The sequence below is a fragment of the Helobdella robusta genome (genome assembly GCF_000326865.2).
Source record: "Helobdella robusta unplaced genomic scaffold HELROscaffold_82, whole genome shotgun sequence".
NCBI classification, from domain to species: domain Eukaryota; kingdom Metazoa; phylum Annelida; class Clitellata; order Rhynchobdellida; family Glossiphoniidae; genus Helobdella; species Helobdella robusta.
The window spans coordinates 60,620-78,769 of NW_008705476.1; the positions used below are offsets into that span (position 1 = coordinate 60,620).

General features: G+C 34.7%; 2 protein-coding genes across 2 annotated transcripts; one reads left to right on the plus strand and one right to left on the minus strand.

Moving 5' to 3' along the window:
- Positions 1-668: 668 nt before the first annotated feature.
- HELRODRAFT_182200 (hypothetical protein) lies at positions 669-1,082 on the minus strand (the record flags this gene model as incomplete). The annotated part of the gene is made up of 1 exon (XM_009032506.1): positions 669-1,082. The coding sequence occupies one exon, from the start codon at positions 1,080-1,082 to the stop codon at positions 669-671; it is 414 nt and encodes a 137-aa protein (XP_009030754.1).
- Positions 1,083-3,089: 2,007 nt separating this feature from the next.
- HELRODRAFT_182201 (hypothetical protein) lies at positions 3,090-15,136 on the plus strand (the record flags this gene model as incomplete). The annotated part of the gene is made up of 19 exons (XM_009032507.1): positions 3,090-3,926; positions 4,635-5,028; positions 5,130-5,813; positions 5,971-6,081; positions 6,295-6,446; positions 6,660-6,948; positions 7,215-8,021; positions 8,126-8,665; positions 8,959-9,099; positions 9,787-10,163; positions 10,433-10,709; positions 10,893-11,240; positions 11,423-11,520; positions 11,674-11,805; positions 11,942-12,702; positions 12,933-13,645; positions 13,754-13,971; positions 14,080-14,236; positions 14,403-15,136. 19 exons carry the CDS (start codon positions 3,090-3,092, stop codon positions 15,134-15,136), a joined length of 7,770 nt encoding a protein of 2,589 aa, XP_009030755.1.
- Positions 15,137-18,150: the final 3,014 nt, after the last annotated feature.

Genomic DNA, 18,150 nt, shown 5'->3' on the forward strand with positions numbered 1-18,150 from the left:
CTAATTCGACAGATGTTCCATAGTAAAAGAATCTGTTTTGTACGAATCAAAATTATTTATAAATTTTCATTTTGTAAGTTAAAAAAACTTCTGAAATTTAAAAAATAATAAATTGAAATTATAAGAACTTTAGTGTTTAAATGGTTTTGTAAGAATTCGAAACCAAATTCACTGATATATAAAGAACATTTAGTAATTATTGTTGTGACCCTTGACTTCGCAACTACCAACACCATCGTTACAACTTCAATGATCTCTATATTTCCAACACCAGTGTTGTAGCTTCCAACGATCGTCAAGAGTTCGTTAATTCCGTAGGTTTAAGATTTCCGATAAATGAAAACAACTGCTTCAAACGCAAACTTTATTGAACGTTTATTTGAATGCCAACAGTAATAGAGACAATAAACTAATCCAAATAACTACATAAATCACAATTACGACTTCCTATCGAACTTGACTGTCAACCTGATTTACGTAGGTGTGTATATAGACTGATTTTATAATCATAGATAAAATATTTCTTTACACTCTCTGGCTTACAATACAAAGATTACAAATATAGTAAAGATAACAATAATTAGAATAACAAATGATATAACGCAATTTTTTATTCCAGCGGTTATAACATTACCCCCACATTAGCCTGTTAGTCCCTAACCTAGGCGTTACTTCTTTATTTCGGTAGATAGGGATGATCCATTCAATTGGACAACTTCCATCATTGTCCATTTTTTTCCAGGATCATAGGTCCTGTAAATCACGCTATTTATCTTGTTAGTGATCTTGTATCGACCTTTCCAATTTTTTGAAAATTTTGCCGAGTATCTTTTGTACCGATTTTTCCAATTCCTTGAGAGTTTCGCCGGGCATTGCCTTTTTCTTCGCCGTAGGTTGTACAACCAGACTAGGTCATTGCATTTGAACCCTGCGTTATTTCTTTTCGGGTCACTCCACGTTTTCTTTCTTTTAGTTTCTTTAGCCATAGGCAGACGTCGAAGTCTTTTCTTGATTTTGTTGGCATTTAGAGCAAGTGCTTTCTTTTTATTGAGTTTACGAAGTGTAGATTGGCTCAGGTGCATGATGCTAGTTTCTTCGTTGACTTCTGTCGATCAGTGATGCAGCAATGCAAATCTTAAGAAGCCGTCGTTAATATCATCATCCAGGTAGACGAGGTACAAGCTTTCATTGTAGATGCGTGCTGGAAGGATTATCTCAAAGCTTATGTGCTTGCTCATAAGGCTTCCGTTCACTGAACACTCCCAGATTTGGCTTAGCGTCTTACTTAGCTTGTCAATAAAACTCACGTCTACACAATTTTTCAATATAAAAGGAGGTGATTGTTCAGCAATAGACATCCAACTGATTTCTAGATTTGGCCTCCTTACACACAATTAAAAATGAAAGAATATTATTTCAATGAACATTTGTAAAATACACATACAGTGCCAACCTAGAATATCACAAAAGGCGATTTTACAAAAATTTATAAGTCATAATGATACTGGATTAAAGTGGTAATGCTTTTATGGTATACCAAATAATATATTACATTGATGTTTATTCGTCTTATTACTAAGGAAATTACAGTTTCAATAGACAATAGTGGTAGATACATACATACATGCACACGTTACATACATACATACATGTACGAACAACAAATATAAAGCATTGAAATCATTCAGATGAGCAAAACAAAAGAAAAGAATACAGCAGCATATTATATGGAAGATGCTATTCCTAGTAATTTTAAAAACATCATGAACTAAACAATATACATTTGTGTGTATGTTAGTGTGTGTGTGTGTGTATGTGTGTGTGTAAGTGTGGCATGTTTTAGCTACATAGAGTATAGGATTACGTGTAAACATGTTTGCAAGGTATAGTACTGTCGGTATGTAACTGGTATTGTTTGTTTGCGCATGTGTGTGTGTGTATTTGTTTGCGTATGTGTGTGTGTGTGTTAAATTTTGTTTCCATGTGTTTATTTATACGTTAACATTTTTTGTTTTGCTTGTTGAAAGGTGCATATGTTAATAAGTAATTATATGTATGTTATAAGCCATGGGTATACGTTGATATTATGTATATATATATATATATATATATATACATATATATAATTTGTACACATATATGTACACACACATATGTACATATTATATATTTATATATTATATATAATTTCATATCGTAGATCATAAATATTATGTAAATATGCCAAGAACGTAGTCATTTTTTATGCGTTTCTTAATTCTTTTTTCTTTTGTTCTATCTCTCCTAACAATTTATACTTATTTTATTTGACTGTATATATATATATATATAAACGTATATACATAAATATATATATATTATATATATATATATATATATATATATATACATTTATGCCCATATAAAACTATTTGCACATGTGTTATTATTAATAATACATCCGTTTGCATGTGCATGTTTTTTAAAAAATTTTCTCCTTGAGTTCATATACGGCCTATGCAATATGCAAACACATATTTACACTTGTGTTTTATTTCTAACATAAATCAAAACCAACAACAACACTAATTACATCAACAGTAACAACAAAATAACATCAACACCAACAACAGAAACAGCCAAGATATTAACATCATCAACAACAACAACATTAGCAACTACATCATCAGCAACAACAACCAGCTAAACAAAATATTTTTTCTGACTAGTTCCATTTTCGTTATTAGTTCATCTCAATACGTCTTCTTCTACGTTGTTCATTTCTTCGCTATACGATCAGTTAAGACAAAAATTTGCTTCTTAAAATTAAAATAAATTATATAAATTGAGCAAATTTTTTAATAACATTAAAAGTTACTAAGGTTACAGATTACCATCTCAATTTCAAAATCGGATAAATGGGTGTGCATGCAGAGAGTATGAAAGCAACAAGCTCAGGAACGACTGTTATCAACTAAAAAAAACAACGCAACTACAACGTACGTACAACAGCACGTACAACAACAACGCAACTACAACGTGAACTTAAAAAAGTTGGCCAATGAAGTTCACGATATGAACAACAACACCGATGGTTAGCAACGACAAAAATGGGTAGAGGTAAAAATGCGATAAGAGCTGGCAAAAACCTCCCCATTCCTCACAACACCACCACCACCGCCGTCGCCACCACCACCACCACTACCTTCTCACAAACGCGAAACGTCCTTCTTATCCTCCTCATCCTAACCCTCCACTCGCCACCCTCAACATCTCTCCACGTGGACGGTAATGACGCCAGCCACCTGATCTACCCGCCCTGGACCACCCACTGCAATGCAAACAGCTCCGTTCGCATCGACCTCAAGACCACCTCAACCTTCCCCACCAACTCCACCATCCTTCTTTTCTACAAGGACGACATCGCCAACGGCCGAATCGACTACGTAGAGATCTACTACAACAGCACCGGCTACTTGGTGGCCAACGTCAGAGACGACAAACGCAGACGGGCCACACACGGTCCAGTGCTGCTGAACGATGGAAAGTGGCACAGTGTTGGCTTAAAGGTAGACAACTCAAGAATCAACCTCATCTTTGATGGGGCCATGACTCAGTTGTTTGAATTTTCACCATTTCATGCCTCTAAAGTAAAAGAATCTAGAACCGTTATTAAAGATTTCAACGGAATCTACAAGCAATGCTTAATTGATGACGATAGTGGCTATGATCAGGACAACAATGTCTTTTATAGCGGCCCTTATCACCATTATCGGTATAATAATCGAGATCGGTATTTGAATTATTACGGTTACTCGTACATCGCCGGTCTGCCTCCGCTGCTGAGAAGATGTCCGCAACTTTTGTCGACACCGTCCGCCTTGGAACATCTCTCTTTCAGAGGCTACCTGAGAAATGTTATATTTCAAAACTGTACATGTTCTATGGTCAGGCCGATTTTGATTGATGGCTTTGGATTCACGGACTTTCCTAAAGAAAGCTGCAGTGGAAATAGCAGCAGCAGCAGTGGTGGTGGCAGTAGTAGCGGCATTGGCAAAACGAGGTTGTGTTCCAAAGGATGCTTATGTCTAACTATGGACTATGATACGCATGATTGTGATTGCTCTCAGAGACACTGCGTTGATGGTTGGTTGGATGGTTGGCTGGTTGGTTGGTTGGTTTGTTCATTGGTTGGCTGGCTGGCTGGATGGTTTGTTCATTGGTTGGTTGGTTGGCTGGTTGGTTTTTTCATTGGTAAGTTGGCTGGTTGGTTGGTTCAATAGTTAGTTGGCTGGTTGGTTAGTTGAGTAGCTGTGTGATTGTTTTAATGGTTGACAAAGTAAATGATTGATACGTAACATAATTGTTTTATTGTTTATTTAATTGTCTTGTTGATTGATTGAACAGTTTCTGCTTAGCAGGCTTAATCACCTATAGAACAAACGGTGTCGTGTAGATATATTCACGAAAAGAGCAAATATAAAATTTACAACTGCAACAGCTATTATCATCATTATTAATTGTTAACAAATATAATTTCTTTTTTCGGTTCTTTTTTTAACAAAATTATTCAAGAACAATATACAATTAATATGATCAATGTATTACAAGTTGAAAACATTTGAATGAACTAAATGAATCACTCAACCGCAGAGACGATTACGCATTATGACGTCACCTTCGACAACAACAACGCTGACGTCATTCGATACGTCACCGCCGATAAGACTGGCCAGGACAATTACGGTAGAAGTACTCTGAGAAGAACTCTCTACAATACAACGGAAATGCAGGCGACATTGATTGTCATTGAGCTGGAGAAGAAGCTGAAAGAAAAAAAATTCCCTCAAAATCAAATTTCAAAAAGTGCCCAAAGCGATAACAACTACCACACCTCCAGCAAAATGAAGGATAGGATTAACAAATTCTTCTCAAAAGACGCCATTAAAAATGAAGCACTCCTATTGGTTGAGAATGAAAATTACGTCATCATTCAAGGTCTAGATCTGCCCAATGAATGCTTCGGAAATTTGGCTCTCTGTGGAAAAGGTCCGTTGTTGTGTGAATAAATATTAAATTTCATAATGAATTATTATTAAAATTATAATATTAAAATGATAATAATTATTACAACCAACCTTGTCAATCAGGCTACACCCTATCATTCTGGTTGAACATCGTCAAAGATTGTGGTGGTGGCAGCCGCTGCGAGGGCGATAGCAGCCAGCAACAAAATCGAACGTTGAGCGACATGGAGATAATCACATCATCCTTGTTAAATAATTATAATGATAATAATGAAAATAGTAACAATAATAACTCTTATTTTAATAATTATTATAACAATAATTATAAGGTAGACAACGATGACAGCTTCTATTCCATTCAAGACGACGAACAAACGCCCGCCATCGACCCATCGGCTGAAAACCATCAAAAATTTAAAATCATCTGGAAACCGAAAAAGGAAGTCCTAACAATCACAATGACGTCATCGCACAATATAAACAAATCGATAACCCTAGAGTCTGGCACGTTCATACGTCATTTATGGCAACACGTGACATTGACGTGGAATCCGTCTGGCGTTTTGAGATTGTATATAGACGGGCAGGTAGATAAAGAGCTAAAAATAGAACCTCCACAAAGGGTAAAAAAACAACGAGCTAGCCAATCAGCAGATGCAGACATCTGGGACGCCTTTGTGATTGGACGACGTATAAAATCACGTGATTCACGCAGTGATAATGAAGATTTTAGCGGAAGAGAATTTTTAATTGACGAATTAAAATACTGGTCAGTTGAGGTTGAAGAGGGTGAGATCGCCGAAAAAGGTTCATTGGTCATGTTCCCGTTTGATAATGTTATTCGTATTTGTTTAGTCTACAATGTTAAATTTTTTGTAATTTTTGTTTGAAAATATTTTAAAATGGTGGTATGCGTTAATTTTGTAGTTAAAACTTTGACAGATATTTTAAACATTGTATGTAGGCCCTGCCTTTTGCAGTCTGGTTACAAAAAAATCGCAACCGCCACCGGCAGCATCATCGTCGTTGTCCCCATCAACATTCAACTTGAAAGATTTAAGCCATCTCGAAAGCGGTGATTATTCTTTCAATATGTATGCCGAAACCCTACTAAACAACAATAAAAATAATAATTATTATAATTTTAATAATAATATTAATAATAAAAATAATAATGCTTCAAACACGTGTTTTAACAAACCTGTAAGTTGCAAGAATGGATTGTACGTTTCTTTTTGGCTCAAAATAACATCATCACCATCATCACCATCATCATCGGCATCATCAGCGTCGTCATTCAAGATTATTTTTATATCTGACATCATTGAGGTATCAGTTACGTCATTGGGTCACGTGTTAGCAGGTCTGAAATTTGATTCGTCAAACGTGGAGGTACTTTCTCGTGATTCGCTGAAATCCGATCAATGGCATTTCATTGAGGTGAGTTTTAAATAATGATTATGAAAAATAGATGAAATCAAAAATTTTTTTTATTGAGCAACGAACATTATTAGTTTTTTTTAAAGTAATGTAATGTCAAATTTTATGTCAAAATTTTTTAGTATTATCATTTATTTTAACCCACGCCATTTAAGAAAACTTGCAAATTCAAATTACCAGATCTCATACAACAACCATCAACCGACCGGACAGACGGTTCAGCTCTTCATAGATGAAAAACTGCAAGAAACATCTAATGAAATTAAACACCTATCAAGCAAAAACATCAACCGCAATAATTTCGGAACCATAAAAATCCAGGACCAACCCAAATTTGCACCTCCCTCTGACGGAGGTGGGAGAGTTCCAACCCGGAATAATTACGGAACGTTCAATGGCGATCGTTGGAGAGGTCTGGGCGGAAAAACATTTGTGAAAAGCATGCGTGTCTGTTATGGACACCGCGAGGTTTTGAAGAAAATCGGAGAGGTAGTGGCCAGCGGTCAGTTTTTACGATTTGATTGAGATGCTAGCTAAATTGTCATTATTAATATTATTCTTTGTTAGCATTACGATATTATTTTATTCAATTTAATTCAAAGCTGGACTGTACATTTTAGTCAATTGAAAAAATTTCAGCTCGTTTTTATTCAGCTTATAATTATTTATTTAAATATCGTTTTTTTTGCAAATCGATGAAATTAATGGAGGTCAAAAATTTATTTTTAAAATTAAAGTGAAATGAAAAATAACAAACAACCTTTATAGGAAAGCCCCAGAAACTCATTTTAGACATGGACGCCATTGACTCGCACAATTCTCTAGCAACAAACAACGATAATTTTGTTGCAACGGTCACTAAAGAAACCGCCATAGTCCCGGGGAAAGTGGACAATGCCCTGAGATTGAATGTAGGTCAGGTGGTGGATGTGCTCCCGACGATAAATGGGTCAGGTGAGATGTGCCTCATTAATTTACAAGCCTGCAAATTGGGTATGTACATTTCTATGTGGCTCAAATTCAAAGAGACATCGAGTTTATCTCGATATTTGATACGAAATAATGATATCGAAATATATTATAAGAATGATACGGATTCTAAAAATGTTGAATATTTAACTGGGCGTTCGAGAAAGAGTCTGATGGAGGTCCAGTCGAAATTTCAAAACAACAGCAGAAGAAGCAAGCGAGATGTTGTCTCCAAGATGAATAAGTTGTACTCGGAGTTCAAATTTAAAAACAAAAAATGGTCAGCTAACGTTAATAGTCTTCCATTAGACACCTGGATATTTTTAGAGATATCCTGGAATCCAAAATCAGCTTTAGAAGTTCACATTGACAAAATTTTAATTAACAAAACTTATCCAATTATATCCCAAAAAAAAGATAGTGAAACTTTAGAACCAGAATCAAAATCTTTGTGTTTTGGTTGCAATAAAACCTCCCAGCAACACTCTACAACAGGTTCCTATGGTTACAGTTATAAGTCTGAAGATACAAAATTGTTCTTAGATGAAGTAGAATTGTGGTTTCAAGACAAACAGTCACTGCAAGATTTTGATAGAATAACTAGAGGTGATTTGGAAAATCATTTGTGTTTATAATTAAATTACATTTTTCGACACGTCTTCTTCTAATGTAAAAAATTGAATAACTTTGTTTTGAATTATACGTTTCAGATAGTGACGTCTACCACATTGTAGTTCAGTTTACAGAACCATCAAATACTCCCACCACATCTTCAACCTTCTTCTCGCCTCCATCTTCATCGCCATCAGAAACTTCTTCAACTTTCTACCAAATCACCGACAATAAAATTTACTTGCACCCTAAACTACACGGTGACGCTAAGTTATGGAAAGGGATAATGATACCAAGCTCCGGATATGGCAATTTGGGCTCTCACAACGATCTGTGCTTCGGGAACATAAAGCACTGTCGGCATGGCTTCACTATATCAGTCTTTTTCAAACAGATTAAATATCCGCAAGAAGATGTTTTCATAATTTCGGCACCAAATTATTTTGTGAAACTGTCAAAATCTCCGATGAACATAGTCGTTGGAGTGAAGTGTGCGGAAAAGATTTGGTATGCAGCTACCTCGAAAGATGGAATTTTGGTTAATGAGTCCAACAGAGTGGATGTCAGTTGGAGTGAAGATAGAGGCCTTCTTGTCTTTGTTAACAAAATTTTGAAAGCTAAAGAGTTTGGAGGGAAAAGTTTTGAAAACATTTTTTTAAGATTTCAAGAAAATGGTTCAGGCTAGTTGTCCGTTCATTCAATCATTTGTTGTTGCTGAACGATTTAATCTTAAAAATTTTCAACGAAAATTTAAACTTATTTTGGCACGATTGTTTCGTTTTACTTTTTGATATTTTTAAAAATAAAAAATATTATTAAAACGCAAAACACCAAATACTGAAAAAATAAAAAATTTGACAAAATGTTGAATTTAAGTTATGCTAACTCAATTCCAAAAACTATTCAAACTTTTCATTTTAAAAATTGTCAGACAAGGACATATATATAGGCAATGCCACACCTTTAAGACGTGGCTCATACCACCTGGGAGATCCTTACTTGCTAATCGATCAACTTGATTTCTGGTTCGCGAGTCGAAATCTCATCATAGGTTTTCATTTCATGGACGATGGTACGAAAAATTTCTTGTGAATAAATTTTTCAACATTTTTTTATATGAATTGCAAAGTACAGTTTATTTTTAAACATTTAAGACATGAGCAAATAGATAATTTGTTTCATGTTGTGTTGTTATGTTACGTCAGCATATGCCAATCTCTTTATGTGTTATTATTTCGTTTCAAATCGTTAGATCTCTATGCAGTTTATCGTTTTTACATGTTTGTTAGCATATATTTTCGTATTAAGATTTTTAATAATCATTTCAATTAATAAAAATAACTCGAGAAATAAAATAATTATTGCAAAAAATAAAATCAAGATAGCCATTAGAAACATTACAAAATTCACAAGTTTGTCACAGTAGCTAGAAACATGAATTATAAAATGTTACTGAAATGAACCAAGCAGTTGTTAGACTGATTTGTTTTTTCATGTTTTCAACTTTGAACAAACTGCATATAAGCTGTCTCCCTTGACAAAAAGCAGAGCAAAATATAATTTTCTGCGTACTTTTAAATCACACGCGCGGCAACCTGGTTCAACTGCAAATTCATTCCACTATGAAACAACATATTTGCATATACAGCTAATTTTTAGTCAATGTTTGAAATGCGTGATATTAATTTTAATTTCTTGAAAAATAACTCAAACAAAATATATTAAAATAGCTATAAAAACAAACCATCCAAACCAACAGACATCTCTGGATTCAAACTGGATATGGAGAAGATAGAGAAAGACATGATCTTCCACCAATCACACACCGCTTCCGTGCATAATTCTCCCAAAGTGGTTGCTGGCTATCAAGGGAATGGTCTGCTACTCAACGGCCTCAACCAATACCTTGACCTCGGGCGTGACGTCATCTGTAAGTCTGACCTCGATAACTGCATCAGGGGTATTACGGTGAAGTTCAAGGTCAAGCCGTTTCTATTATTAGATTTGACATATTTTGTGGCTTCACCATTGGTGGAGGTTTATTACGAAAGAGGAAATTTGATATGCCTGGTTAGGAACAAAACAAAGCAGTGGACGGTCATGAGTCCGAAATTCAAGCTGGGATCATGGAATAATGTGTGTATTAATCAAACTATTCTTGTCTTTAAATAAGAATATAAAATAATAAATAAAATAAAACATTATTTATTCGTTTAATTTGTAAAGGATTGTTTAATTCAAGGTTAACAAACTGCAATACAAACATGTTTCAATCAAATCGAGTAACATAAGAATATATATTTAATAAAATAAATTAGAAATTTAATAATTTCTGAATTAATTAAAACACTGAAACCATCGCGAGCAAAGAACAAATTTCTCAACCACAACGCCCACCAACTCAGATTGAAATAACATGGCATCCATTAAAAGGTGCTTCCTTGTACATAAACAACACAAAAGTTGGCCAGAATTCGAACCCGACAACGAACGAATTCGACTACCAGCGTTCGAGACGCTATCTCATTGGCCACGCGGACACCAGCATGAAGTATGAGTACTATGCTAACGCTATTTTTGACGACGTGGAATTCTGGGAAGGAGATAAAGAGAGTCTAGAGAAAGTCGGCGATTTCAGTAAGGAAAGATCTAGTGGCGGAGATGATGCCGAAGATGATGAAGGTTTAATGGTGGATTTTTGTTAAATTTTGACTTTCTTTCTTCCATTGTTTTTTTTTATTTTAAAATTTATTTAATAATTAAAAATATCAATTATTATTATTTTAAACACTGTAAATGAGTCGCCAATTATTATTTGTTAAGACGATTTAACAGTTTCACCACTCTCGTCACGTCACATCTCAGATATTTCAAGATTAACCGACAATAAAAACCAAAAGAAGCAACAGCCAACCACATCAAGAAGTGGAAAAAATTTGGATAAAAAACAACAAAACAAAAGCCTGCAGCATTTCACATCCTTTCCTTCCGGTCACTCTCATCTCCACCAAGTTCCTTCTCAAAATCCCAGATATCTAGGCTCTCATCAGCAAGTTTACAGACCCTTCCATAGACGCATGCTAACTTTTGATGGCCACTCTTACATCCAGTACGATCTAAACTACGAAAATTTACTTAAAATTTACAACATTCAAAATAATGATGACAAGGCTGTTGTTGATCGTAACCGGGGAAATTATAACAATGAAGATAGTTAGTTATGTTTGGTTTTAAATTGTTTTTTTTAATAAAAAAAAAATAATTTCAAAAAGTATTTAACAGAAATATTTTGCCTGTAATGTATTTTTACACCATTTCTGTGAGTATAAGTTTAGAATTTATTTTAATTTTTTTATTCAAATCATTCAAAACGGTAGAAATAATTTTTTCACCAGATTATGAAGAAGTGGCAATCAAACTGAAGGCTACAGATCAAAACGGATTGATATATTTTAGCGGATCTGCAAAAAATCACGTATACTTGTGTGTCAAGGTTGGTTCGATGTTGCTTCTTTATATACATGCACACATATGCGTCAAACTAAATGCTAATGTGTGGTTTTGTTAACACTACGTTTCATGATAAATACAAAAACACGAATTGAAATAGATTTATTTAGTCATAAAAAAATGCACATGAACACAGGGTGGAAAATTGTTGCTAGTTGTAAACTACGGCGAATTAGTGCCTGAGAAGTTCAAAGGTCACGATGATCACCATGTAAAGTACGATACCCAGGCGTGGCATGAGGTCACGGTCACGAGAGTTGATCGATCTGTTAGCGTCTTGTTCTCACTGTAAAAGATTTTTTGACAATTAAAATTTTTATTTCAACTCGAGTGAAATTTCACTAAATTAAAAATAATGTAGTAATACTGTGGTTAATTAATTAATTAATTAATTAATATTTTAGATAAAAATCAACGTCGATGGCTTAATTCACGCGGTGATGCTTAAAAACAACACAAAGTTATTGAAGCATGGCGAACTGTACATCGGTGGTCACTACAAATTAGAAGACATAATGAACAGGCAACTGAGGAACAATTTCAGAGGTTCCATAGACTCGCTGACCTACAGAAACTCCATTTTCATGAGAAAAATTGATTTCATCGAAGCCGTTTTCATCAAACCATCGTTAGATTTCCTCCGTGTACGTGGAAACGCTGTCATGGGCATGTCCCCAAGTAGGGAGGCGGCAAACGTCAACGCGATAACCTTATTTGGTAATGAGTTTTTAAGACTACCGAAATGGGAAACTAAATTTATCGCAAGTGACCATATCGAGGTCGACAAAACTGTCAACAATCACAATAGAGAGTTCAATAAAAAGCAAAAAAATATAATTTTAGAACCGAGTGGTTCTAAAAAAGTAAGCAATTTCCAAACAATTCCCTTCATAGAATTAAATTTCAAAACTTTCGTGCAAGATTCACTGCTGTTGTACAGCGGAGGAAGTCCAGGGTATTCTGATTTTCTGGTTCTCGAGATTTCTGAAGGATACCTTTTTGCAATTTACGACTCTGGATTGTTTAGGGCCAGCAGAATTAAATTAGGACTGAACAAAGTTAGTGTTGATAGTGACGAGTTCCGAAAGGAAAACCAATCTAGCATATTTGTGAGTGATGGGGCCGGGCATTTTGTTAAAATTGAACTGGTCGGGGCCATGATGAGGTTTGTTTATTTGTTCGTTCGTTAGTTTTTTGTTGCAGTTTTGACTGCTTTATGTAAAAAAAATGATTACCTTTTCAAAAAATTGATTAAATGTTAACTTGAACTTTAAAAATTTTTAGTTTCATCCCAGATACCAATTTTTAAACAATGCTTACACAAGTTTTACACAAAAATTCTTTAAAAATAATTTCGAATTGTCAAAAACGTTTACGATCAACTGCCGCTTTCAGACTAACGCTAGACAACTCGAGTCGCTCCTACACTTTACTGAAAAAGTTGAATCCATTTCACCATCTGGGCACGTTCACCTACCTCGGAGGGGTGGACAACATAAACAGACTCCCCTGGCACGTTTGGAATAGAGAAGCTATCGATAATAAGTTTCCTTTCTTTCACGGCTGCATCTGGGGTGTCAGATTGAGTGGTGGAAAGAAAACGCCCAAGTTCAACGTTACGACACCTCCGATGATTCAAATGGCTCATCATTCGACGACGAATGATGAACAGAACGAATACAGCAGCGGAATCAGCAGTCAATACGATGCCATTCAAGATGATGAAGATTATGAAATGAAAAGGGACGACGATACCCTTCAACACGAACAAAATTTCAGCAAAAATAAAAAAAGCAGTAACGAAATTGAAAATGTTTCTAAAAATGCTATTGTTACTAATGTTAATAATATTGGCAGCAGCCGAAGCAGTAGCGACACGGGCAGCAAAAGTGACAACTTGTACGACGAGGTAGGTGATTTTGAACTACCGATTGACTTATACAGACTAGCAATTAATCAGGGACTGACTAAAGCTCTGAATGGTTGTGAAATAGTGCCAAGCAGGTGCGTGCATAACAAGTGCAATGCCGGGAAATGTCTCGACAGGACCGAAGATTTTGAATGTGATTGTTCAAAAACTTCTTATTCGGGGAGTCGATGTGAAAAAGGTGAGTAAAATACTGTACAGCATTATCTCGCATTGTAGCTATGCCTGTTGAAAGAATCTTTTTTGTAAAGTTTAAAAAACATTTATACGCGTTTAAATATGTATGCAGAGGCTGTAAAGATTGCACTGGCTGGCGAAAACTTTGTGTACTTTCGTTCTTCGACGACGAACTCGAGACACCTCAGCAAGATATCCTTGCGATTCAAGACAACAGAAAAAGATGGGATGATCTTCAAAACGAAAGCCGATCGGTCGGATAACTTCATCGAAACGATTTTAAAAGACGGAAAGCTGTACGTTGAAGCAAAATTCGGTGAACACATGAGAGTATGTTTCAATAATTAGTTGATTTATTTCTAAAAATGTGTTCAAATTATTCGAAATAATTAATAACAATATTAAATTTTATTAAAATTTTAAACTTCTTTCTTGTAGCTCTTCAGACATTCATACCGATGTCTTGAGCGCTCAACGAATACGACCGCGAAAACAGAACAAACGAAATTAAATGACAACAACTGGCATGACGTCACTCTCGTGAAAAAAGCTGATTGGTTGTTCGTTCAAATTGACAGGTGTCTTCCAGATGAAGGTAGCTTATTTTGTTTAATCAACATAAATTAAGATTAATTAACATAAACTATTATACTTATTCATAAATAGTTAACAATAGTGCTGCGAATTCTTAAAAAATAAAACTTTTAGAATTTACAAAAAGATATAATTTTTAAAAAGTTATTAAATAAAAATACCAACAGCTCAGCTTCAAGGAGAAGGTTATAGTTTAGAAGTTGATGAAATCATAATCGGTGGCTATAAGATACCAGAAACACCAGCCGATGCAACACCACCTGTAACGCCACCAAAACCACATTCTCACCAAAAAGTACACGCAACTGCTCAGCATCATCACGCGGCAAATCAGCGTACCGCCAAACGCCGACTCGATTTTAGATCTCACAACACATTTGGTTATTTCATTGGGTATATCGGTAGTTTTGTATTTGACGGTCAATTCTTATTCGATTCCTTCGGCGTTGACTCACGGATCGATATTAACCGACAAACATCGGCATTCAAGTTAATAGAGCACAACGTTAAAACAGTTCATAGTGAAAAGATTTTACCGATTAAGCCGATAACTCTTATGAATTATGTCCTGAAAATTCCAAGCAATGTCATAAATGAATCCAACGATATATTCGCCATCTCATTTCTCTTTCGCTTCTCAGATAAATTTCCAACTACAAAACAGACGTTATTATTTTTCAGTGGCAACAGCAGCTACTTCAACGACGACAATGACGATGGTGATATGGAGAGCATTTGGTTGATGGTGAAGATTGAAAATGATAAACTTGCATTGAGTTCCTACGATGGTAATAAATTAGAAGTAGGTGTTGTTGCTTATTGGTCTTTTTTGTTTCTTAGATTAATCAACTTATTTGGGGACAAAATGAAATTTTTAGCCGGCATTGGTGAGGTGGTATAATGGTTAAAGCCGCTTGTTTTGCTGTTGCAGTCACGGGTTTGAATGCTAAGATATCCTCACCAATCACATACAATACCATGTGCATGATGTGATGGCTCGCCTATGTTTGCTGTGAACGCCTCTAAGATTTAAAAGAATATATATAAATTGAAAAATAATATTTATGAAATAGCTGAAAATTAAAAAAGCTTAAGTGCTTTAAGCTGTCGATAGACAATAATTTTGTTGTAATTGTCGTGTTTGTATCAATTTTTCTACACTTTAATGTTTGTTTCAATATGTTCATGGATTAATTTTCCAAAATTTAAAAATAATTCCCTCCAATTGAATCCAATAGACGAGCTTTGTAGAAAGAAGTTTAAAAGTGAACAAATGGTATTCACTCAAATTTGAAATGAATCAAAGCTACAACGAGTTTCAACTTAGTGTTATTGATGACGATGATGACAACAATAACAACAACAACAACAACAACAATAGCAGCAAGAACAGCCATAACAACAACAAGAACAATAATATTAACAGAAATGACAATAATAATTTTTGTAATATGACTACCTCAAAAAATTTACATTTCTCCAAAGTATTTTATATAGGTGGCGTGCCAAAGTCTCAGAAAAATAAAAAATTTAACAATAATAACAAAAATATTATTAAAAACAATTATTATAATAATAATAACTATAATAATATGAATAATAAAAATTTAGTAGCTACAAATTTTCACGGCTGTCTAGCTTCTCTCTACTTAAACAACATCCACGCTGGCTGGCACGGCATATCAGACACCATCAACACCAATTATGAAAGCAAAAGAAACATTGCTAGTAATAGTAGTAGTAGCAGTAGTAGCCACAGCAGCAGCAGTAGTAGCAGTAGTAAAAGTAGTAATATGATAAATTTTGAAAGTGATTACGATAGTAATAGTATTGATAATGACGACGATGATGACGAGGATGATGGAATAAATTTATTGAAGAAAATTTTAAAAGCCGGTGGAGGTGAATATTATGACGACGATGAAGAGAGCGTCTTAGCATATGGGTGTATTGGTAAGGTTTTTTATTTTCAGGTAAAATTTAACACGAATAGTTAATCAATTTAAGTTAATTAATTAATTAATTAACTAATTAATTAATTATGATAGTCAATTGTGTAATTGTTATTAATTAATTGGCTGATTTAAGGTAGCAGTAAAATGTACTGTCGTCCAAAATACTGCAAAAATGGCGGAATCTGTATTGAAAGACTGCGCAGGGCTGTTTGTGATTGCAGACTGACTAGCAAAGAGGGAAAAACATGTGACAAAGGTTCTAACATAAATCATTAGTTTGTATGTATGTGTGTTTGTTTGTGTGTGTGTGTTTTTATGTGTGTGTGTTTGTTTGTGTGTGTTTGTTTGTTTGTGTGTGTTTTTATGTGTGTGTGTTTGTAAGTTTTTGCGCGTTTGCCTGTGACTTTATGGGATTTATGCTTTCAGTACATTAATCGTTTTTAATTTTTATAAAACTTAGCGCTACATAATTAATTTCAAAATAAATGCATCGCCAGAACCGGAAGCTTACTATTTCGGCTCGACCGGAAACAATAGTCAGATGCAATTCAAACTAGCGACTCCGATCGATTCGGTTCGTGACGTCATAGCCTTTGGTCTCGTGACCAGGCAGTCAGATGCCACCATCTTGAAAGTTGAGAGTACGAAAACTACGGATTATTTGGAAGTGAAACTGGTTAGTGACTAATTAATTAAGAGTTAGATAAATAATAATTGATTATCTAGATAACTTATTATTGAAAATCAACATCAACATAGTCATCATAATTATGGTCATCGTCATCATCATCATCGCCTTTATAATCATCAACATCATCATCATCATCGTCATCATCATCATCATCATACCTATCTAGGTGAACGGCAGAGTGCAGGTATTTACAAGCTTGGCAGGAATAACTTATTCTTCCAACTACTACCCACCGTCATCATCATCATCATCACCATCATCATCATCACCATCATCGTCGTCGTCATCATCACCATCATCGTCGTCGTCGTCACCACCGTTCGTTAGCGACTCATCGCCACACATCATCTCCATAATACGACGCGGTAGCGTCACAAACGTTTACGTGCGAGATGATGATGATGATGGTGATGATGATGAAGACGACGACGAGGACGACGACGATGATGACAGTTATGATAATGATGGTGAAGAAAAAGACAATAATTATAATGATGATGACGATGATGATAAATATGGAAAAAATAACATCCATCGAAGCACATACAAAGATAACAACAGCAATGATGGTGGTTATGACAGAAATGATGATGGTGGTGATGATAACGCAAATAACTATGACTACGTTCAAGATGGTGACGATCATAGTAGATATGATGCTACTGGTGATGAAGATTTTTATAATGATGATGATGATGATGATGGTGATGATGATGATGATGGTGATGATGATGATGGAACAGATCATTATCATCATTGTCGTCGTCGTCATGTTCATCAACGCAGATCCGGCATTCAATTTAAAACAGGTGCTTTTAAATTATGAATGAATGAATGAATGAATGAATGAACGAACGAACGAACGAACGAACGAACGAATGAATGAATGAATGAATGAATGAATGAATGAATGAATGAATGAATGAATGAATGAATGAATGAATGAATGAATGAATGAATGAATGAATGAATGAATGAATGAATGAATGAATGAATGAATGAATGAATGAATGAATGAGTAAATGAATGAGTAAATGAATGAGTAAATGAATGAATGAATGAATGAATGAATGAACGAACGAACGAATGAATAAATATTATTACTATTACTTTAATATTATATTTCAAACAATTAATAATAACAATGTAACTTTTATTATTTCTACTAAAACCAGTTTTCCACCAGTTAACCACCATCAAGGTTGGGGCCGATAATGATAATTACGATGGTGAACTCATTCAGCCATTTCGAGGAATTATATCAGGTTA